This window comes from Ostrea edulis, chromosome 3 (genome assembly GCF_947568905.1).
Source record: "Ostrea edulis chromosome 3, xbOstEdul1.1, whole genome shotgun sequence".
In the NCBI taxonomy this organism is placed as follows: domain Eukaryota; kingdom Metazoa; phylum Mollusca; class Bivalvia; order Ostreida; family Ostreidae; genus Ostrea; species Ostrea edulis.
Genome location: NC_079166.1, coordinates 18,867,037 through 18,892,578, shown reverse-complemented (window position 1 = coordinate 18,892,578; position 25,542 = coordinate 18,867,037). Strand labels below are relative to the sequence as shown.

The 25,542-nt window shown below is 35.2% G+C and overlaps 2 protein-coding genes across 3 annotated transcripts; one reads left to right on the top strand and one right to left on the bottom strand.

The window, feature by feature from the left end:
- Positions 1-3,687: 3,687 nt before the first annotated feature.
- On the top strand, positions 3,688-6,521 carry LOC125674630 (proline-rich protein 14-like). Of its 2 annotated transcripts, none has more exons than XM_048911875.2 (2): positions 3,688-3,909; positions 4,625-6,521. In XM_048911875.2, exons 1-2 carry the CDS (start codon positions 3,907-3,909, stop codon positions 5,552-5,554), a joined length of 933 nt encoding a protein of 310 aa, XP_048767832.1. In that variant the 5' UTR covers positions 3,688-3,906; the 3' UTR covers positions 5,555-6,521. The 2 variants fall into 2 exon arrangements, with proteins under 2 accessions (XP_048767832.1, XP_048767831.1); XM_048911874.2 differs by lacking the exon at positions 3,688-3,909 and adding an exon at positions 4,413-4,470.
- Positions 6,522-12,157: 5,636 nt separating this feature from the next.
- LOC130052525 (uncharacterized) lies at positions 12,158-17,754 on the bottom strand. The gene is made up of 3 exons (XM_056157681.1): positions 17,256-17,754; positions 16,475-16,626; positions 12,158-12,631 (listed from the first exon to the last, which is right to left on the bottom strand). Exons 1-3 carry the CDS (start codon positions 17,286-17,288, stop codon positions 12,484-12,486), a joined length of 333 nt encoding a protein of 110 aa, XP_056013656.1. The 5' UTR covers positions 17,289-17,754; the 3' UTR covers positions 12,158-12,483.
- Positions 17,755-25,542: the final 7,788 nt, after the last annotated feature.

Below are 25,542 nucleotides of genomic sequence, written 5' to 3'. Positions count from 1 at the left end.
ATCCTAATATTAAACTTTGATACTTTATTGTGGCCCCCATCCTACCTCCCCGTGGTGTCATGACTTGAACAAACTGGGATCTGCATTACCATTGAATAGTCATAGCCCTGCTGGTGTTGATATGAAGATTTTTATGTTTCCTATGTATTCCAATGTAAAACTTTGATCCCCGGTAGTGACCCCACTCTACCCTCGGAGGCCCACAATTTGAATGAACTTGAATTTACAATACCTGGGGATGGTTGCATATTGATATGAGTATTCATAGTCCCGTTGTTATTGAGGAGAATATATTATAAATGTTTCCTATGTATTCCAATATAAACTTTGATCCCCGATAGTAACCCTACCCTAGCCCTGGCGGCCACGATTTGAACAACTTGAATGTAAAACTTATACAGTACCAATTTTGATGCACCAGATGCGCATTTCGACAAATAATGTCTCTTCAGTGATGCTCAACCGAAATGTTTGAAATCCGAAATAACAATGGAGTTTTAGAGTTTCTACAGTACCCGGAGATACTTCCATATTTTTATGACTCGTAATAGCCCTGCTGTTCTTGGGAAAAAGATTTTGAAAGATATTTCCTTTATATTCCCATGTAAAACTTTGATCCCCCATTGTGATCCCAGCATACCCTGGGGGCCATGATTTGAACAAACATGAATCTACACTATGTCAGGAAACTTTCGTGCAAATTTCAATCTTTTTGGCCCAGTGATTTTTGAGACGATTTTTCAATTGCCCCATTTTATTTTTGGCTTTTCTTGATTATCTAAAGTTTATGGATAGGCAGACGGACGGACGGACGGAGAGGAAAGATTGACGACAGACAAAACGGTGTTTAGAAAACTTACCCGAACTTTTACCTCAGTTGAACTAACAACAAGAAAAAGGAGCAAGAAATGCGATTTAATTTTTTTGTAATCCTAAGCGAGCACATTTATTTACACATTGTCTAATCGAATAACTCGTTACGAGCATGTTACATCCAATGTCCAGCTTTTGGGGTGCTATGATTCACGTGATCGTGTCAATGTTACATGGAGGAGCTCCTGAACGTCTGAACGCGTCAGCCAGGTCTAGAGGTATATAAATCAGGGAGATTTTTTTATTTTATGTTTAATTCATACACTTCAAAATTTCAAACAATGAAATCATTATGAAATAAGTAAAATTTCATTTAAATAAATATTTAATTCACCAATGTTTGTATATTTTGAGGCCGGAGACCTGAAGGCAGCTGATACTAACTTAGAATGGGGAGAGAATGTTCGCATTTTTAATTGCTTAACTGTCAACTCGGTGGCGGAGGTTCCGCTGAAATATTTTTAGAAAAAGACACTATTGTGACAGTTTTACGATCCAAAGAAATATCTCCATGATGACAAAATGCGGATAGCGATGTGTTGGCGGTAGCATTCTATCTACATTCACCCTGCAATACAAATCTTTTATGACACTGTCTGGAGACGGGCCAGCGCCTGTATGTGTGTGGTTAATATCATACGTAACTATTTAAAATGTCAATTTTTCATGGAAGTAAAACACTAGTATGATTTCCGTGTTAATATTAATGTCCGAAGCTCCCAGCATAACGAAAATGAGGCAGAAGATTGCATTCTGATTAGCTTGAAATTCGAATTTCTTTGTTTAAAATGTATTTTGTGTGTTCGTTGTTTTACTAAGTTTCACGTCCCATCTAGAGATGTGTAGTTGTGGATGAAGTGCCGCACATTTTAAGAGACAGATGCAGGGCGCTCACGACCGTTGCAGTGAGGGTATTTTATGGTACCAACGTTTATCACAAGGGATGTCCATTTTCAAGGTCATATCCGAAAGACCCGTGATTCGCGCTTCTAACACCGGACTTTTGTTAATGTCTGTTTAAGATGCAATGGTAGAATTCCAAATACAGAAATTTACCAAGCGATTGTACTTTTTTTTATTATTATTACATTGTACTTTTTATTATTAGTACAGTTTCCTTTTGTCTCGGCTCACTTCCGCTTCTGGAAATTTTACAGGAAACGTGTGTTTATCCGATTGAATCTTTTTAGAATTTGAATATAATTCATGGATTAAACTTTCATGTATGTTGATTAATTTTGGTGTTTACAAAAGTTTTACGCCTTCGCGTGTCATTCCTTGGTAAACCACGTTATGGATTCCATGTCGTACGTGTAATGATGGCGTAGGTGAAATTAGCTTTAAACAATCAAACAGGCTGTTAGATGTCAGTAGCTTCACGTTAATTGGGATAAAGTTTTGTCAAGTTTACGTAATAAAATCTACAGAAAACATCATTGTGTACTTTATTTTATTTTTTTAAATCTTTTATATTTATTTACGTCTTTCTTGTGAAAGGAAGAAGATGAAGATTTAAGGAGGTATATACTACATCGTCATAATGGCTGACTTCCTTATAAAACATGAATGAAAATATAGATATCAACAATCTTTTAAGGAGTGTGATGCTGTGTAGCTCAGTAGGTTTTTGTGTCCACTGATGAACTGTAGATCGCGGATTCAAGTTCGCAGGGGGTTCAAATTTTTTCAGATTACTTTCTACTAAAACTGCATTTTTACTAAATAAAGTAGATTTGAAAATTTTCAATTTCAAAATATTATTGTACATGTCCTTCATTTTAATTTCTTAGGAATGGTATTCCTCTTTAAGCGCACGCCAGACGTTTTCTCCTCTGTATGGTATTTTTACCGAATAATCGCCGATTTTCCCGACTTCCTTTGTTTTCGCTTTAAAGATATACTCTGAATTTAAATCGTCTGAGAACATGAAAAAAGGACCTACCTTCAAGATCAAAACCTCCTGCATATTTTAATCATCTTAATCATAAAATTTTCATACCACAAGCAAATAGAAACTCTATAATATTTTGATAGCAAATTGTGCGTCACATAACTGATAGTTATCCTCTTAAAATACAATGGCTATCAAGTTTTCTTCTACATATATATTATCAAATATCGAGTGTGTTTTAATGGACGCTCCACAAAACCTTGGGTTGTAATGCTGAAGTTTCATATCCGATAGATGTGATTATTTTAATTGCTGTATGGATAATAAAGTTTACAATTAGAAAAATATAGGGATGTGAAGAAAGTAAATTTTCGAGTTCAAAAATTAGAATTATCTATGAGCATGTTGTACCTTCGTTATTTTCAGCAGAAAGCTTCCGAACATACGTATATTTAGAACAATCGCTCATGTTTATATGTGATTGAAAGCAAATATTGTGCAATATAAGTTAATGCTGTTCTGCATTCACATGAAACAAAACAATTCTTTAATTAGTATATTTCGAAATATCATTTTCAAGTGTTCTTACTACAGCTGTTGGCGTTGCGTACTTATTCTTTTTAAAAAATGTCTTTGTTTCATATCTTATGTGTTCACCGGTAAATAGTCACTGAAATCGACCTCTTTTTCATATAAGCGGTGCTAACATTATTGTAATTTTATTATTTTTAATTTTTTATTACCAGCTATTAAAATCTCTCTTTAGAAATAATTCCCTAATCGTCTCCTATGAATTTTACCCTCACGATACGTCAGAAATATTCATGCATTTTGCATGTTACGAAAATCAATTTAAAGTTTACACGAATAAGATTTATGCAAGCTCCAAAATAAAAGCGTTCAGGATGACAGGATTCAGAAATAGTTTGTATAAAGAGGGCTTGGAAGAAGCATCAGGGATATATATCTATCAAACCTTTCCGTGGCAAATAAGACGTGACTTAAATTTCGTGACAGAAGCGGACCTTGAATTCTAATGTCACATGATTAACTTCAATTTATAATTGGGTGCGTTCAGTTTCATTTCTCATAATTGCAGTGAACACTTTAAGGAATAACACAAAGATTTTTGGAAAGGCAAGATGGTAAGTTGAATTGTTTTGATACGGCATTATTTTTCTTGTTCACTTAATTAGTATCCTCGTCAAACAGATTTTAATTTTTTTTTCTTGGATACTTTAACGATTTCCATTCATTTTATTTCAGCAGGAAATGTAAAATTGTGAAAGTAATGATAAAAATTAGTTATTAAATAAACATTATTATTTCCATTAAAAATAAAGGTTTGTTGTTCAAAACGACTTCTAAATGATACGTAAATTCCATGAAATTTGATTTTAAAAGTTGAGAAGCAAACTTTCAATTGTTACTTCATAAAACAATATATGCAAGAAAAATACATTTAGGGAAAACTAAGATCCTTAAGAATAACTTTCTATTATTTTCACTTGAAACATGCTGACGTGAAGTAATATTTTATCACCTTTTTTTCCTCATATGGAAATAAGTTGTGCAACTTTCCTTCTTCATTTAACAATTAGCAAAAAAAAAAAAAAAAAGCCACGTGATGAGTAACGACTCTCATTATACAATTTGGGAAGCTTTTCATAAAAGTCTGGAAGACGCAGAGAACAAGAATGCTATACGTATGCGTTTTTCTCATCGTTAAAATATTAATTTTTCATTTTTCTCGCTTACTTTTTAATATTTAACTTTGATATTAAGGGAGTCGATACGTTGTAAGTTTCACCAAATCTAGGGATGGTTTTTTATCACTAATGAAGTAAATTTTTTTTACAGGACAAAATACTGATTTTCGTAGCTTGTTGCCTATCCGCAGTCTCCGCACAGTTTCCTGCAGTATGTGAAATGGAATGTGTGGCCTCCTACATAGGGGATATCGCAGAATGCCGGGTAGACTTCCCATTACAGCCCGGGGCTGCCAACAAGAATTTACAGCTGTGTTTACTAGAAGTCGAACACGATCGGAATGTGTGCATGACGCTGAATATAGATCCAGTTTGTAAAAGAAATGCTGCAACGTCAAGGTTGCATTTACCTTTTAAAATGGATCTTAGCAAGGTCACCACCACCACCACCACCACAACGACGACGACGACGACAACAACGGCAAAACCTGCAACGGCACCACTGCAAGTGGGACCAGCGCTGTCCCAGCCTTCTCACTCCAGTAACCAGCTCATACAGCTATATGTGGACCCCAATAATCCACGCCCACCCCCAAACAGACACGGATTTGTGGGGAGACCAGACCAAGCTAATTATTCGCCGGTCGCAGTGGAACCCATGCCAATGAAAGCTCCCACGGGTCTGACGGCCCGTCAAGCCCTACGTCACAGGCGAATCCAAAACATGATTCAAAGAAAAGTTCCTCAACCAATGCCTCCAGCCAGACCGATATCACCACCTCAGAGACCAGCTTTAAATACGCATCTTCCGGTAAGACCCATGCCAAAACAAATGCAATTACCAGGAAAACAGGCACCTGTGCCAAGAATTCAGCTTCCTCCACGTAGCGGACCTCGGACGAACGTCGCGCCTAGATCTCCCTCTAACAGGTACCCCATGATTAAGTCTGTGGCCCGCACAAACCCGAAAATCATCCAGAGAAGACTTACTGTGTATAAATTGGCCAAACCGTTTAAACCGAGTAGTATGAGTCGACCCATGCAGCCTTCTTTCTCGGCACAAAACATTTTTATAAAATAGATTGTTTATAGGGCCACAATACTTTTATTCATGAAACATGTTTTATGATGTGGGTATTTTGTTTTGATAAGGGATTGGAAGAATGGATAGTTTATCAAAGTTTTGAAAATTAATTATGTTCATGGACTTTCAAAACGTGTGAGAATCAAAAGACCTGCAGTTTTTCAATTATTATTTTTGTATCTCAAAAGTTTGTTAAATTGAATCTATTATGTTAAATTACATTTCTCTGTGGCCTTTTTTCGCGTTTCATTTTACATAATTACTTTAAAAAAGGAAGCAGAAACCCGACCTGTCAGGTTTGTGAGCTTGCTAATCCCATAACTCTGTTACAAGCACTTGTCATAAAGATGATCTTTTGACATTGTGGTTTGGGTTTGCATGGCTGTGTCGTGATGCTGGCTAATTACGACAGTGTCAGTTTCGTACTTTCCATTGTGTGAGTTTCGTACAATGTATTATGAATGCGTAAGATTGAACAGTTTCCTTGTTGCAAGAAAATGGTCTCTCTTGACGTTTTGGCAACAGGATAACTGGCTGTGAAATCCCGTCAGACGAGTTTTGTCTCTTGAGAAATGAGTCTTGTGTTCTGTGGGTCTAACATACCCAGTATATTTAGAAATATACGTATATGATAGTTTTAGTATGTCTCTAAGATTCTATGGCAAGTAAGGCGTCGTTTTTAATTTATTTTGTGTATATTTATTTTACGCATGCCTTTGTAGTTGTAATGCTACGTAAACTAAAATTAATTTCATCTATAGAGAGATAAAATTACTGTGGCTAACTAACGCACCACGTGTAGTGTTCGGAAGCGTTAGTTAAGAAGAATATTTGCATAATATCCTGACTCTTTTACATCAACAAGACGCGTAGAAATGTGTCTCTTTTTATATATGCAATGTATATTTGATGTGAGGTTGGAGACATTGTTATATTGTTATTAAATGATTTGTTTCCATGGAAAGATGTTTGTTTGATGTAAGGGGAAATGTTCGCCATGCGTACACACATTCTAGACATGCGTATAAACATTCTAGACATGCGTATACACATTCTAGACATGCGTATAAACATTCTAGACATGCGTATACATATTCTAGACATGCGTATACACATTCTAGTCATGCGTATACACATTCTAGACATGGGTATAAACATTCTAGACATGCGTATACACATTCTAGACATGCGTATAAACATTCTAGACATGCGTATACACATTCTATACATGCGTATACACATTCTAGACATGTGTATACACATTCTAGACATGCGTATAAACATTCTAGACATGCGTATACACATTCTAGACATGCGTACACATATTCTATACATGCGTACACACATTCTAGACATGCGTACACACATTCTAGACATGCGTATAAACATTCTAGACATGCGCATGCACTTTCTAGGCTAGTACTTTGTGATAATCCTGTGAAAGTGCACACTGAGTATGTCATCTGTGTTAAAACGCACACAAGACTTTTGGAGATTTTCAAGCTGACGGCTTCAGTTTCTGATGATTACAATAACTTTAGACTGTCTAGATTTTAACATACCATAAAAATATAAGACCGGGGAAAGTTAGCTGTTGCTCACACGGACTATAAGATGCATCGCTGAGAATCATTTTGTCAAACACTGCCATCACCTGTCCATCAAATTTCATTTACTGTGTGCGTACTTAATCTAGCGGGCCATTGGCGAGGAAACAAGAGCGTTATTTCATGGGTGCGTTAAAATATGAAAACCCCTGTCTATTCATTAGTGTGTCTAACAGAAGAAGCGCTAAATGACGATAATGCCAAATAGTACATCTGCTCAGATTCCGCCAAATTTTGAATACTGTAAAATATGTATACCTACAGTATTTTTCAAGTACCACGTAAAGCGAGTTCTTCTTTCTGCAGAATTGCTTGGAAAACTACTCTACACGTACTCTCGCACTGAGCAGAAACTGTACGTGCTTGATTACTTTATTTCGAGGTCAGGTACAAACAAGAAAACAACAAATCGAGTATAGCTTACCAAAACAAAATCCATGACACCACGACGCTTTTGGAATCACCTTCTTTTTAATATCATAAACACTCACTGTCATAGCTATCAAATGGAGAGCCCGATCTGACAGCAAGATATTTCAAGATATAAAAAATTCGAATGAATCTTCTGATATTTTATATGTATATCTCGTGTTATTCTGAACTAAATTTACGTTTTAATCCGTCTTGTTTAAATATGGAGAACGTTAGGTGTATTTTGTCTGTGCTCGTTGCGGAAATATGATTCATAACTTCTTCGTAAAATATGACAAAATTAAATTATGTTTCTCTTTTCTGAAATAAATCCATTACTAGGCAGAAACAATCTTACGAGCAAAATGAACAGGTGCTCTAATTAAACCGCCCTATAAAAATTCAAAAGTGTGGTTGACACTGTTTTCTGTCGGTCTGTGTTGTAGTATGAATGTCACGACCGAATCCTCCAAACATTCAATAAATGTTTTGATTTCACATAAATCAACGACTGAGAAACTCCAACAACAAATCCGTTCATTGTATTTTCTTTCTGAGAAAAAGTATGAATTTTTATTTGAGTGTATTAAGGTGGCACATTACACTGAAATTTTATTTGATGGGTCGTGTAAGCACATCGTATGATGTATGATTTCACCATCGAACAAGTAATACGAGCTCTCAATTATTCTTTTTGTGATTTTTTCCCCCCGCAATTATTCCGGAATGATAAAAAAAAAAAAAGGTTTTTGTTTGCAAATAAGAGATTCTAGAGTCCATATTTCGCAGTGATTTGGTGCATGATATGAATATGTAATAAAATATACCTAAACGACCCAGATAAGGCGTTCTAATTTTTTATTTAAAAGATATCTATGGAAATTGAAAACGTTATTTGCTAATATATTTTTTAATTTACGGATAAAATCTTCAAAAAACATGTCAGTTAGAAAAAAAGGATATCTTAGACAAATATATTTTAATAAGAAATTGAAATGAAAATGATCAAATTTCAGATTTATCGCTGTATTTCAGATTTGAACCAAACGAGAGAGAAAAGTACCGATCCCGATCAAAATGCTAATTGTACGCACTTTTCATCAAGAAATTAGTTTCCTTTACAAATTCATTTAATATGTAAATCATTTTGGTTAGATTTATATGAAATCCATTGAAGCCTCATTCCGGGACGTGTGCCGTTGTTTATTTTTACTGTTAAGTTAACTGTCACGTATTTTATTAAGATAGGAATTTAATTTTTGAAAAATAGCTGTGACGCTTCATGCCGGTTCACTCGAGGTATGCCAGTGTAAAGCGTTGTAGTTTATCCTTAATTATTTTCAAAAATTAAACATATTTCTTATATCTACATTCTACATGTACTTTTATTTCTATGGGAATTTACAATGACGTACTAATTTTTTTATGAAGATTCATACGCGCATTGTCCACAGCGCAATCACGAGGAAATGGTTTTCATTACAATTGGCAACAATACCATTATCCCAAAGACAAAAACATTGGAAAGGTAAAACGTAAACATAGTTTGTAATTGAATAAGTCCTGTCGAACTCAGTGCAACAAATATTCAAACTGAACGATGTAAAATTTCATTGGTAGCCTGTACTTTTCTTCGAGGATTATCAACAGAGGATCATTGCCTGTGTCTTGTACCAACTGTTGGGAAATCGTTTACTTTCTTTCATATGCCATAAACAGTCATTCCTCATAGAATCGCGAGTACTGTAAAGAGGGAAATATTTGTATCGTTTTAAACCCCCCCCCCCCCTTCACCTTGGTTGTCAGTGGGCGAATTTAAGACTTTAAATGAAGCCATTTTTTTTCTCTTATATCTCTTTCACCACAATCGTGTCTGGGTGAACTTAAAACATGGCGAAACCGTCAGCAAGTAAAGGAGGACGAAAATAACACGGAGCGAAAATAACAAGGAGCGAAAATAACATGGAGTGAAATAACACGGAACGAAAATAACACGGAGCGAAAATAACCCTGTATACACTAGCTGTGATAATTGTTATAAGTATGTATGCCGATATATCGGCGTCATCCCAGCAGGAAAGTCAGCGGTGATTATCCAGGGTTTCTTCCCAGTCATAAATCTATGCTTTTTTTTCGATATATTTATTTCTCAACGAAAGAAATGACTTTCAACAGAACATAGAAAGCTTACATATTTATAGGAAATAAAATTACGAGTTACTAAAGTCTACGAAACCTAGTTGATCCCCTGTAAATGGCGATCTGACATTGTACACAATACCTACAGCAAACAGAAATTAACGCTATTGTAGATTTAAGAAAGTTATGTATGTTCATTTTTAAACTCAATAATATATTGTCTGTTATCCTGATTTTCTATCTGTTTTATTCGTATGCAATTGTATATATGTAAATACGTTTTATGTACATCATGTATCATTTCATGGTTTAAGTAAAATAAACTGAACTGAACTGGAGAAGAAATATCTTGCAATCCCGGGAAATTTAGTGCCGTCCCAACCCTTAAAAAGTGTTGTGAATTTTTTTTTGGGGGGGGGGGGGTAAGACCGGACAAAATCATATTAATGTACATGTGTTAAGATCTAGAATTTAAATTAAAGAATAAACGGGACATCTTCTTAGATAATATTTACATTAATTGACGTAAGTTTTTTTTAATCCAACTGCAACAAATGGAACGCAAAATAACCAAAAGGTCCTTTATCGGCATGGCAAGATTCTGAGATAGAAGAGCTACGTGTTTTTCGGCAACCAACCAGACATGCCTACAAATGTAAACAGTTGGGGAAGCGATGTCATCAACCTGTGGCTCATTTGGTTACCTTAACACTGATTTAACTTAACATTAACACTGAGACGAACATTTATTTATTTGACATGACAAATTAGTCATAACTAAGAACAAATTTTTCATTTACCTCACATGCCGTAAGTATTAGCGAAGGTTGCCAGATTAGTCAGACATTTCGTGGTGTGAAAACTACATAATATTCCCTGGTTTAATTTATGTAGTTTAAATGCTTACAGTTTGATCATTTTTGGGAGCGATGTTGTTTATTAAGGTGGCTCCACCCCCTATGACTTCTCACAATCAATGGTTCAAAGTAGAAAAACTGTATTGATTCCAAGTTGATATAATCAATAACCAAAGAGAATATACCCGTTGCCAACTTTTTAAAGATGTCAGACATTCAAAAACAAAAGTTTATATCAACATCAGAAAATCGCAAATTTTCATTGAACAGCATGATAAAATACATAAAAATTTGTTAAAATTAAAACAAAAATTAAAACTTTTAAAAACAAATGCTGCTTTATAAGCGTGGAAGTTGTTGTCCCTGACGATATTTTTGTAGTATACATGTAGGTAACTGATTATTTATAGAAAATACTGACTTTTTCAACATCAAATAGTTTACCAGATATTGTTATTATGCCCGGTGAATAAAATTCCTCGGGCCGTGCAGATTCAAGTCTGGGGGTATGTTGGAGTGACAATAGGGAATCAAAATTTTACATGAAAATATATATTTTAAAAATCTTTGCAAGTGTTGTTTTCACAAACCACAGGTCATGATTAGCCATATTAAATAATATGCAAGTATTCCATTGTAGTCATACTAATATGCTAGTATTCCATTATCGTCATACTAATATGCAAGTATTTTATTGTATAGTCATACTAATATGCAAGTATTTTATTGTAGTCATACTAATATGAAAGTATTTCATTGTAGTGCATATTCAAACTTGACCAAATCATGGCCTCTGGTGCAAGGGTGAGGCTAAAATAAAGACTCAGATTTCATGAGAACGTGTAAGAAATTTTTTTTTAAAGATTCTTTTCAGCTAGGAGTATCAGGGCCACACAAAATATAGCTGAAAAAATATCTTATATTCTACATCTTCTCACGAAAAACGCTGAGTCTATATTATAGTCTTGCATATTTACATGACTAAGAATGACCAGTGGTTCTTGAGATCCTGATATCCCATCTACACAGGTTGTTTTATACCGCCATGTTTCTGTTTCCAATAGCAATGCAAGTAGAGAAAGTAACACCGTACGCATGTCCACATTCACACTCCAAGTCCACACTTCTCTCCTTTATCGATATCAGACGAGAGGGATAGATCGAGAAATTCACCAAATAGGAACCCATTAAACTGTGCGATTCTACTCGACCCCATGCCAAAGAGCGTACAAGCTGTACAGGAAGTGACGTCATCAAACAAAGTATCGATATGTCAACAATATTACGCGATATGTCTATCATATCTTGTCTTCCTTTCCTTGAAGAGAAAGATGCATCATACCAAAGATTGAAGAGAACCCCCACTTTACATTCTATAAGTAAAACGGACCTGGACAATTAAAGTTATATTTTCATAAAACATTGCAAAGTATTTAGAGAGAAACATTATTTTTCATATAACCACTTTCTGTACTAGTTAGTACTTATTTACAGTCATTCAGATCGCTTGAATTTTTTTTACATTCCTCGCGTGTTTTTATAAATGCAGTGACTGAGATTCCAAAAATAACTGTAAAACACCATGACATATTAATGAATAATATAATGTAAACACCATGATATTGAAATGAATAATGAAATGACCGATTTTATGCTTGAGTGATCTAAAAGATTAATCAAAATTTTGTATACATTTATAAAATCTTGTTAGATTAGTTTTGGTTGGTTTGTTCCATGTGATGGTCTACCACACAAGCAATGATATTTTGTAATTCCTTTTGATATGAAAACAATGTAGCGTTGTTTTATCTCTGCTTCCATTTTCCTGTATCGCTCGGTACTACGTTTTCCAAACTATTTTTAGCATACACAAATGTTTCTGTTTGTAATAATTTTGTGTCAATTTCATAAATCATAACATGAAAGGCTTGTCGTGAAGATGTGCTAGTTTCATTTTCTCTATCTCTTTCTTTCGTTTTTGCACCATTGCCTGTAGTTTAAGTCTTCTTTCCGTTTCTTCCTTCTCCTGACGAATGTCCTTATCCTTTTTCCGCAACCACCTGTCAAAATACCTCAATATAATAAACACCTGTCAAAATACCTCAATATAATAAACACCTGTTAAAATACCTCAATACAACAACCACCTGTCAAAATACCTCAATATAACAACCACCTGTCAAAATACCTCAATATAACAACCACCTGTCAAAATACCTCAATATAAAAACCACTTGTCAAAATACCCCAATATAACATCCACCTGATAAAATACCTCAAAAGAAAAAACCACCTGTCAAAATACCCCAATATAGCTTCCACCTGTCAAAATACCTCAATATAAAACACTTCCATATAACACAATTGTCGGTATTGATTACGGCTGTATATATAACTCTAATATCATGGGAACCTGTCAACTCGAGAATTATAACAGTGAAGCGGAAAGATGTATTTGTTATGAGAGTTATCGCCCTTGTCATTTTATTTGCTTATTAGACATACTCAAATAATTATTTCATGATGGTTAGTTTTGAATTAAAGTACATACAATTATAATCATTGTGTGTTTCTATAGTAGATTCTATAAAGATTAGCCAGTTTGGGTATGATTAGTATTTTGTTTTAATTTATAAGTAATTATACACTACGGATCATTATGGTACTGCGGATATATATGATTCTTCTATACAATGGGTGAGAGAACGGTTCTAAAGGTTAAACTCGACAAATCCTGTGCGGTACGTATAAGTGTGCGGACTTCCCTACTTACATTGTACGTCTTAGTACTAAGTGTGCGGACATCCCTGCTTAATACTGCCAGTGTGCGCAAGGGCAGGTGTGCGGACATCCCTGCTTGTCCTTGTGGAAGTGCGCTGGTGTGTGGAATTCCCTGCCAGTGCACTTGTTCGCTACCAGTCAATGAGTCTGCGCATTGTACATATTGCAGCATCTCAGGGCTATCCGTTTCTATCACGGGTACGAGCCCGCGGGGGTTCACAGGCAGTGACCTCCCTTGCACGTTACAACAGCAAGTTTCCAAACAAAGAAAGCGAGAATAAAAGTAAACTTTGTACAATGCTATGCTCCCACCAACGACGCTGAAGAAAATGTTAAAGATAACTTTTATAATACACTTAATGCCACTCTAAACCAGCAAAAAGAAAACGACATCACAATACTCATGGGAGATTTTAATGCCAAAATAGGAAACAACAACTTAGGTTATGAAGAAATAATGGGAAAACATGGAATTGGTCAGATAAACGAGAACGGGGAAAGATTTGCTGAACTTTGTGACAACAATAAATTTGTCATTGGAGGAAGTATATTTGCATACAAGCGCATACATAAAGCCACCAGACCATGTAACAGAAACCCAAATAGATCGTTTCTGCATCAACAAGGAATGTAGAAGATCGCTTCAAGACGTTTGTGTCATGAGAGGCGCTGATGCTGCATCAGACCATCATTTATTGGTAGGCAAAGTACAAATGAAGCTAAGAAAGGTATTCACCATGAAAAATCCACGGGTGAAGTACAATGTCAACTTCCTGAAAGACAAATCAACAAAAGACCAGTTCAATATCACGTTGTCAAATAAATTTTAATCACTAGAAGAACTTGAGAATATTGAATATCAGTGGAGTCAGATTAAGGAAGTGATAACCAGCACATGTGAAGAAACCCTTGGCACGAAAACATACACACAAAAAGAGTGGATAACACCAGAAACTCTCAAAAAGATCCAAGTGAGAAAACATAGAAAAGAGACAATAAGCTTCAGCAGAACAAGGAAAGAAAAAGCAACAGCTCAAGAAAATTACAACAAAGCCCACAAAGAGGTTGGACAGAGTACAAGAAAAGACAAAAGAACTTTTGTAGAAAATCTAGCTGCACAGGCAGAAGAAGCTGCTAGGATGAGAAATATGAAGGACCTGTATGATATCACCAAAAAAACTTGCAGGTAGTTTTAGACAAACAAGCCAACAGATTAGAGACAAAAATGGAAAAGTTCTAACCACAACAGAGGAACAGTTAGCAAGATGGGCAAAACATTTTAAAGAACCTCTAAACAGACCACCGCCTGACATAACACCAGATATTAACAAAGCCAAAGAAGAACTTAAAGTCAACCTTCACCCTCCATCCAAAATTGAAATAAAACAGGCAATTAAAAAGATAAAATCAGCCAAATCGTCTGGCCTAGACAACATTCCTCTAGAAGCTCTAAAAGCAAATCCAGATCTTACAGCAAATATCCTTCACAAGATCTTCAACAGCGTATGGAAAGACGAGGAAATGCCTCAAGACTGGACCAGCGGCCATCTAATTAAGCTGCCCAAGAAAGGAAATCTTAAAGAATGCAAAAACTACAGAGGCATTGCATTACTATCAGTAGTTGCAAAAGTGCTAAACAGAATCATCCTAATAAGACTCTTGAAGGTCATAGACGAGAAGCTCAGAGACCAACAAGCAGACTTCAGAAAAGATCGATCATGCAGGGACCAAATAGCAACACTGAGAATAATTATAGAACAATCTCTAGAATGGAACATCTCCCTATTTCTCAACTTTGTAGACTTCGAGAAAGCTTTTGGCAGTTTAGATAAAGAAGTTTTATGGAATCTAATGGCACACTATGGAATACCACAAAAGTTCATTAACATCATCAGGAACTCCTATAACAACATGAAATGTAGAGTTATACATGAAGGTCAACTTACAGAAAGTTTTGATGTCAATTAAGACTGGAGTCAAGCAAGGTTGTTTGCTATCTCCTTTTCTCTTTCTCCTGGCAATTGACTTTATCAAGAGAGAAACAACTGAAGGGAAAAGAAATGAAATCCAATGGACAATGTGGCAACAACTGGATGACCTGGATTTTGCTGATGATATTGCCCTCATCTCCAGTACCCAACAACAAATGCAAGACAAAACATCTCTCCTAGCAGCAACATCAGTTAAAATAGGATTGAAACCTAATGAAAGCAAGACAAAAATTATGAAAATTAATGCAAAGTCTATCAAAATAAGGGATACCATCCTGGAAGAAGTTGAGGAGTTTACTTACCTAGGAAGCATTGTGAGTGTGGATGGAGGTACCGATGCTGATGTTAAGACCAGAATAAACAAGGCTAGGGTCATCTTCAACATTCTGGGGAAAGTATGGAATGCAAAGAACATCTCGAGAAACACTAAAATCAAGATTTTTAATTCAAATGTAAAGTCTGTGCTTCTGTATGGGGCAGAAACATGGAGAACAACAAATGTCACGATTTCAGAAATTCAAAGATGCATCAATTACTGCCTGCGCAGAATAATGAACATCAGATGGTTTGATAAAGTAAGAAACGAGGATCTTTGGAAAAGAGCAAATCAAGCCCCCATAGATATCCAAATCAAAAAAAGCAAATGGTCATGGATTGGACACACACTGCAAAAACCACCAAGCAGCATCACAAAACAAGCCCTCAAATGGAACCCCCAAGAAAAAGAAACAGAGGAAGACCAAGGAGCAGCTGGCGCAGAGTTACGGAGGCAGAATTAAAATAGCAAGGCTATACCTGGAACTTAGCAGAAAGATTAGCGCCAAACAGAGTCAGAAGGAGGGAGTTCGTCAATGGCCTATGCTCCCTAGAGGAGCAAAGGGCTAAGTAAGTAAGTAAGTAATGTAACGTGTGTTTTGCTATAAAAGTACCGACCATGTTTAAAAATTCAATCTTTAATCAAATTAATGAAAGCTAGGCATTATTCCAACTTTTTCTTCGGGAAATTTGATAACCTCAAACTATTTTTAAAACAACAAAAGTTCTGTAGTATTCGTATAGGCTAAATTCGCAATAGCAAGTAAAAATAGAATTTAAAGTCTAGTGACTGCCAATCTGAAAGTTACTACTTACGCTTTGAATATTCGAGTGCAATCTTCCTGGCTCCGTATCACGTGATCATGTCCTTCCTCGGCAATTCTGTACCTCTCGATTTTTCTGTCAAATTTTTGTTGCTTTCTCTTCTGTTTTAACCATTTCCTGAATGAGTCGTTATTGTCTTTTTCCTAGCAGTGCAAATTCAAAATGTTGAACTTCAAAAAAATATCAGTCAGATTCACATTGCAGATCTTTAATATATACACATGACTGCTTATCAAATCCTAAGGATTTTGTTTAATTCTCTTCGTGCAGTTTGCATTTTATAACTAAAATATAACCTTACGAAAACAAACACTTCAAATTTTAACAGTTTCTTTTAAAATAATTTAAAACGACCACTGCGTCCGGGTTACGATATGTTTCATGTTTTATCACATTTAGTCTTCATAATTGTGAACCTCTACACATATATAACAAACCTACCATGTCATACAAAATATAGTACAATAAAATGACAGACATCTCTTCGGTATAACATTTTAAATTCCCTGAATTCTAATGCTTCACTGGAAAAGATTTGTATTATTTGATGAAAATGAAACTTGATCATTACACCAGATTAACTGTATTCTATAGCTATAAGAAAAATAATCGGTCATTATTTTTTAACAATCTTTACTTAAATACATACTGAATTTTTTTTTTTAATTCAATTTCCGCTGATGCTTTACTTGATATGAACACAAGATGTGATTGAGCCTTACGAGGTGATACCTGTCAGGCTTAATCAGCAGGGTGTAAAGGATTTACCTACCGACCGTCTTGTTTTCTTCAGCTCCTTGTCCATTTTCTACTCTGTTAAGGCTTGACATTGAGGCTTGTATTGCATGAAACACACACGAAGATCTTTTGTTCTATGTCCTTTGTTTTTTGATACTTGTGTATTTAAATCATGCAGCCATTTGATTGTGTTCTCGTTTGTAAAGGGTTTTAAAGGTTCAATTATAGATTGAACTGTTTTGTGCACTATTCATTTCAAGACATAACCCTACATCATTCCAAACCTTACCCCAAGATTTCTGATAGGGGAAGTGGTTGGGTGAGAAGATAGAATATGAAGGGGTGATGTGGTCCCTTTTGTAACCTACACATATTTATAGGGAGTGCAGTAGAATGCACGTGCAATCTAGCGTGCGTATACATTACATGTGATACGATAAAGAAAGTTGTATATAAATACACCTTCTATCCCCAGTTCAAACATCTCATACTTTTTCTTTTTTATTTATTTAGAAACGTTTTCTCGTGAATAGATTTCCGGAATTATATTTCCTTTTCTATATATATTCACCACTGTATTCAAATTAACGTTTTTTAAATAATTGTAATATCTTTTCATAATATTCACGATCAGAATATAGGTACATTGCACCGGTTTCCTCAGAAACAATAATTTTATTTTAATGATTGGAACGCTAATGTTTTCAGAAGCGTAAAATTTCTCGCTAGTTTCGTCATATAAAGTAATTAATGGTTTTGACACTATCAGGCCTGTCAGAAAAGTTTTATGCTGTGACAAAAAAGATGAATTTGAAAAATAAGGTCTAAACATATATGCGTAAGCTTTAAAATTCTTAGCCATTTTCTTATTTTAATTCCTTCTATATTTAACATACGTTTATAAATTTCATGTACTTCAGAAATTAAATGAGGACTTTATATGAAGGAAAGAACAAACAAGTTGTTAAAAGTATTGAAATAAAACTCATAAACCATGATTAAATAAAACTCATATATACAATAGTGAAATAAAACTCACAGATAATGATGAAATAAAACTCATATACAATAGTGAAATAAAACTCACAGATAATGATGAAATAAAACTCACAGACAATAGTGAAATAAAACTCACAGATAGTGATGAAATAAAACTCACAGATAATGATGAAATAAATCTCACAATGATGAAATAAAACTCACAGACAATAATGAAATAAAACTCACAAACAATGGTGAAATAAAACTCACAGTGATGAAATAAAACTCACAGACAATGATGAAATAAAACTCACAGACAATAGTGAAATAAAACTCACAGACAATAGTGAAATAAATCTCACAGAAAATTATAAAATAAATCTCACAATGATGAAATAAAACTCACAGACAATAGTGAAATAAATCTCACAGATAATGATGAAATAAATCTCACAATGATGAAATAAAACTCACAGACAATAGTGAAATAAATCTCATAGACAATGATGAAATAATCTCACAATGATGAAATAAAACTCACAGACAATAATGAAATAAAACTCACAGACAATGGTGAAATAAAACTCACAGTGATGAAATAAAACTCACAGACAATAGTGAAATAAAACTCACAGACAATAGTGAAATAAATCTCACAGACAATAGTGAAATAAAACTCACAGACAATAGTGAAATAAATCTCACAGACAATGGTGAAATAAAACTCACAATGATGAAATAAAACTCACAGACAATAGTGAAATAAAACTCACAGACAATAGTGAAATAAATCTCACAGACAATGATGAAATAAAACTCACAATGATGAAATAAAACTCACAGACAATAGTGAAATAAAACTCACAGACAATGATGAAATAAAACTCACAATGATGAAATAAAACTCACAGATAATGATGAAATAAAACTCACAGATAATGATGAAATAAAACTCACAATGATGAAATAAAACTCACAGACAATAGTGAAATAAAACTCACAGACAATAGTGAAATAAAACTCACAGACAATAGTGAAATAAAACCCACAGACAATAGTGAAATAAAACTCACAGACAATGATGAAATAAAACTCACAATGATGAAATAAAACTCACAGACAATAGTGAAATAAAACTCACAGACAATAGTGAAATAAATCTCACAGACAATGATGAAATAAAACTCACAATGATGAAATAAAACTCACAGACAATAGTGAAATAAATCTCACAGACAATGATGAAATAAAACTCACAATGATGAAATAAAACTCACAGATAATGATGAAATAAAACTCACAATGATGAAATAAAACTCACATGACAATGATTAGCAAACGAATCCAAAGAGAAACAAACTTCGGACTTTTGACCGATCAAATAATCTCATGCAAATCTAAAATAAATACTTATTTTATATTTGTATTAAAACAAACAAGGAAACAAGTAAACTTGACACTGTTGATTTCAAGGCTTCACCAATGGGCACGTGATCCAGAAGGATTATGACTTGGCATCATGCCAAATACTGTCATCTTTTAAGTGCGTCATTGAGATAGGAACTTGAGTTTCTACAAAGAGCTAACATGAAGAAAATCTATTGAATATCAATAAGTAACCAGCCTATCCCATTTCCGATTGACCGAGACGGTCCTGATTTTCATGCTTGTTTCAATACATGTTTTATACCTGGGTACAAAATTGCACGCGTATCGAGTCATTTTTTAATAAGATATTGAATATCAAACATGGATAGTGATGCAAATGCATGCTTTTCATCTAAAGTTGAATACCGCATAATTCGGTACTTGTATTTAAAAAGTAAAACAGGCAAGGAAATATACGGCGAGTTGGCCGATGTTTAGGGGTCTTCCACACCATCTTATGCTCAGGTTAAATTCTGGGTAGGGGATTTAAAACGCGGTAGAACGTCTTTAGATGATGAAGTCAGATCTGGACGCCTGGTATAATCTAATAGGCGAATTCAGGTGGAAGAAATAGCACAGGCATTAGGCATTTCACATACATGTAGTAGCGTTTCAACAATCTTACATGATCGTTTAGGTATGCGCAAGCTAACAGCCCGTTGGGTCCCCAAATCCTATAGCGATGAGCAAATGGCAACCAGAGCATCAGTATGCAGCGCCTTGTTGGAGCACTTTAGGTTTAAAAGATGATTTTCTTTTGCGTCTGGTGACTGTAGATGAGACTTGGGAACATTATTATGAGCCAGAGAATAAAGCTCAGAGTCGTCACTGGGTAGGGTCACAGGCAATCGCATCGCTTGGGGTTTCTACTCTTTATCAGTGGCGTAGCTTCCATTGAGGCAACCGAAGCAGCTGCCTCGGTTAAAAAAAAAAGAAAAAAAACATCTTTTACGTTGTTAAAATGTCGATAGCTTCGGGGGGGGGGGGGGGGGGGGGGGGCTCCCCCAGACCCCCTGCCTCGGTAATATTCGAACCCAAGCTACGCCTATGTTTATATAGTAAATTCGACCCCAAGCGATGCTATTGCCTGTGGGTAGGGCTTGGGTCCCCGAGGCCAAAGATGTTCAAAACACAAACATCTGCTGGCAAGGTGATGACCACAGTATTTTGGGACGTAAAAGACGCTATTATGTTGAACTTTTTACCCAAGAGAAGTACAATAACTGGAGTGTACTATGCAAACTTGCTAGACCAGCTGAGAACCGCCACCCGTGAAAAACGCCGAGGTAAACTCTCTAAAGGTGTTTTGCTGCAAAAGGACAAAACGAGAGTCCACACTTGCAAAGTTGCAATGGAATACTGTAGATCGAAACGGGTATAAATTAATAAAACATCCTGCCTATTTGCCTGACCTAGCTCCTAGCAACTTCTTCCTATTCCAAAACTTGAAAAGGGATATTTGTGGACGTCATTTCCAGTCTGACGAAGAAGTGATGACGGCAGTTGAAGAGTGGGTCAATGGATAGGACCCTGACTTTTTCGGTTCTGGGCTGATGGCACTTGAACACCGTTGGTCTATTTGCGTCACACTAGAGGACAATTACATCGAAAAAGAAGAGGTGGATCTCAACCGGAAATAAGTTATGCTGGTTACTTATGGTCGCCCTCGTATATTTCAAGGGCTGCAAGTTTTCCACAATTGTCACAAAGCACGAGAGTCGTTACTCTTCAGATTCTGTATCAAGACAATGTTCATGCTGTAAGTTCAAAGTCTATTATATAAAAAATAAATACTTGTTTTGGGACATATAATATCATTAAAAACTATCTCATTGCAACTTTAAATCAATCCTCAAGATACTCATAAAAATATGCATTCAATATTTACGAAATACAAACTTATCAAGTGAATTACAATATGAAGTTGCTATACTCAATTTGATAAGAGATTCTTTAAAATTACGAAGGAAATAAGCAACGATTTTAACAACTGTTCGTCATAGATCACATTAGAAGTGTTGAACAAAAATCATTAAAGTAAACTTAAAGGTGAATGTTTTGTAAGCCGACATATCTTGTTGTAGGACGGGGAGTTTAATATGGGACAAATGTTATGATGAGTCTTCAGCACTATTCAAGTGACAATCATTTATTTCTTAATTTTCTTTAAGAATTGGATCCTTTTATTTTGATTTATTTACTTTTAATATACATGTATTTCGTTTTTATTTATTTACTTTTATAATATCTTTGGTTTTGATTTATTTACTTTTAATATCTTTCGTTTTGATTTATTTACTTTTAATATCTTTCGTTTTGATTTATTTACTTTACTAGAACCAGTCTCTGTGTCTCTGTTTTGATACATGAAATAAACATTTCTTAGACATTAATTGGACAAGCAAATAAAGGATGAATATGTTCATTAACTCTGGTATGTCCGTAATTGATGCAAATAAGTTATAACTGGTGAGCATACCAGATTAATTATTAATACATCATAGTCTTTTTATTGAATCTGCTTATCTCTAAAGGACAGCTGAACGCATTTAGTTAAAACAATTTACATCAAAATATCTATTTAAGATGAGTGCAATTTAATCACTCCTCTATCTAATTCAAATTAGAAATACATTTATCAGTTTGAAATGTCCACTTTTTATCTTTGTGAAAAATCACTTTTGAATCTTGTTTTAAGTGTTGAATAAGAATGATTTAATTTACTTTTATACAGACCTTGAAGCGTCCTACTATACCACGTGTACGGAACAGTACGAAACGATTCTTGCACGGAACGGTGAAAGGTTTGCATAGAACGCTTAATGGATTGCACGGATCGCTTCTTGGGAAAAGCTGACTATTTTGTAGGCGTTGTGAACGGTCTGCACGAAATGGTAGACAGGGGACTGCAAGCTTTGATATTTTTCGGCATTATTTGGTTCACCCTGGGATTAGTTTAAACATGAAATAATTTCAATATATAATAGTAATATTCTAGATACCAAAAAAGGTTGAGAAAGAAATGATAATGATCCATTTTCAAAATGATTGCGCATGTACGACGCTGTGAATCCCATTGTTACAGAACGTATTAGCTCAATGACCTATCAGCACATTGGGGCAAAAATATATGACTATTTTTGGATGGACCGGCAGAAACCGTGATCTTCCGTACGCTCCGTGATCATGCCGGCTCCGACCGGGATTTTTCCACGGGACATACAGGTAGTTACCGTGCTTATTCGTAGAGAAACTGACGATTTCCGTGTCTGCATCGTGATAAGACCCTGTTGACACCGGCATTACGACGTCACAGAACCCAGAGACGTCGGATCACCCCGGATGACTGGAATTTTGCATCCGGCATTGACCGGCTCCTGATTCGTGAATGTGTGCAAGGGGCTTCAATTGTGCAGCCCTTCACCAGCAATGGAGACGTCTCCATATGAATGAAAAATTCTCGATAGGGACATTAAACCATACACGGCCATTCCCAACCAATATAAATAAATAAATAATAACCACAAAAATAATATATTTGGTCACAAAAGGGGAACCGGACCCTCGGCCCCCTCTAGATCCGCCACTGCTGATCCCCCATCACCTTTCACTGAAACTCAATAGGAATTGTGTAACCTTGAAAACCAATAGAAACTGTAACTTTGAAAAACCAATTAGAACTGTTTAACCTTGAAAAACCAATAGAACTGTTTAACCTTGAAAAACCAATAGAACTGTTTAACCTTGAAAAACCAATTAGAACTGTTTAACCTTGAAAAACCAATAGAACTGTTTAACCTTGAAAAACCAATAGAACTGTTTAACCTTGAAAAACCAATTAGAACTGTTTAACCTTGAAAAACCAATAGAACTGTTTAACCTTGAAAAACCAATAGAACTGTTTAACCTTGAAAAACCAATAGAACTGTTTAACCTTGAAAAACCAATAGAACTGTTTAACCTTGAAAAACCAATTAGAACTGTTTAACCTTGAAAAACCAATAGAACTGTTTAACCTTGAAAAACCAATTAGAACTGTTTAACCTTGAAAAACCAATAGAACTGTTTAACCTTGAAAAACCAATAGAACTGTTTAACCTAGAAAAACCAATTAGAACTGTTTAACTTTGAAAAACCAATAGAACTGTTTAACCTTGAAAAACCAAATAGAAAATGTGAAACCTCGAAAAACCAAATAGAAAATGTGAAACCTCGAAAAATCAATAGGAATTGTGTAACCCTTATTTTTGTATGTATGTCCTAAATGCAACGCTACACCATTAGCCGAACCTTCTATAACGAGTAATTCAGCAATTTTGAACCATTCCGATCTTATATAAGGTCCGTGCTGAGTCACATTACATCGAGTCTCACATTCCGCGTTTGCCCAACTCTTTATTTCGTATTCCTTATAGGAGTTATGAGATTGATCAGTGTTCGTTATCTTCACCTTTCATTCCTATAGATAAACTATAGTGTGAGTCAGGTCGGTATTTCCCCACACGTCATTCTGTACTTACCATAACAGGGAAGTTATATTCCATAAATATCTAGGTTCCAAGACTATCTTTATATGCTAAATATCTAGGTTCCAAGACTATCTTTATATGCTAAATCTATGGAAATTAATACTCTGTCACTGTTTTGCTCTGAATCAGAATTTTAAAACTCCAACACTATTCTCATCACTCTATCCTGTAAGCAAATTGCAGAGCTTTAAATTCATGGGGTTTTTGTTTTTTTTTTGTTTTTGGTGCTGACTGCTACTGACAAATTAGTTTAAGTTACAGGGGTTCCAACAGTCTCGTTTAAAGCCAGCACTTCGTAAATTCTATGGTCGTTATAACAATCTAGTTTGCCAATACAACCTATAATTGTGTCAAATGCTGTTTGACGTGTTTCATACAAACGGTTAGACCGTTCTTTCCCTTCTGATTTGGACAATGGAGTATTCTATTTACCTGATCAAGATATAGGGCTCACGGCGGGTGTGACCTGTCGACAGGAGATGTTTACTCCTCCTAGGCACCTGATCTCACCTCTGGTTTGTTTCGATTGTGAAGACTACTATACACAACACCTAGTATCTGACATGTAGACCTAAAATAAATCTAGTCACAATTTACTGACAAGAATATATATAAAAAAGATCAGGACGGGGAACGTTTCTGCCCCCAAATACTCAGTCTACACCACTCAGGAGTCAGGACGAACATCAAGTTTATATTTCATTCTTAAACACATCACCATATTACACAAGAAAGATATGTGTACTGAAATATTCTAATATTCGAACTCCATTCGTGACGTCATGTCATTACTTAACAAATCACCGCACACATAGTCTCCGTGCATTCGTTTAATTTAAGGACCCTCTGATATACGTCACCGCTCTGAAATGCATTCATATTATTGCATTTCCCCCACACAAATTCCCACTAAACGTCCACATAACTTGACAGGAATTGATTATTACCTGCATAACTAGTCAAATCGTGTGCAATATTTAGACACATATCGCAGAATACGTATATCATTTCGACCGAGAATCTACCGCTTTGCAGTTACGCATGGTTGAACATCTTTAACTGTCAACTTTCTGTCATCTACCACACTTTAATCGGGACATTTAAAGATAAGCAGGAATTCCAAGAACCAAGAACTGCTTTTTTCCTCAGTCCACACACAGTAACATGTCAAACATAGCAATATCTAAACTTTTCTATTTGTGTTGTATTTTTCATTTGTATTGCATAATATCTATTTATATTGTATGCATTTGTATTCTGTATTTTCCATTTGTATTGTATTGTATAATTTTACCCGGTGTATTTGATCAAATTATAGAACTTATGGCGGGTGTGACCGGTCGACAGGGGATGTTTACTCCTCCTAAACACCTGATCCCACCT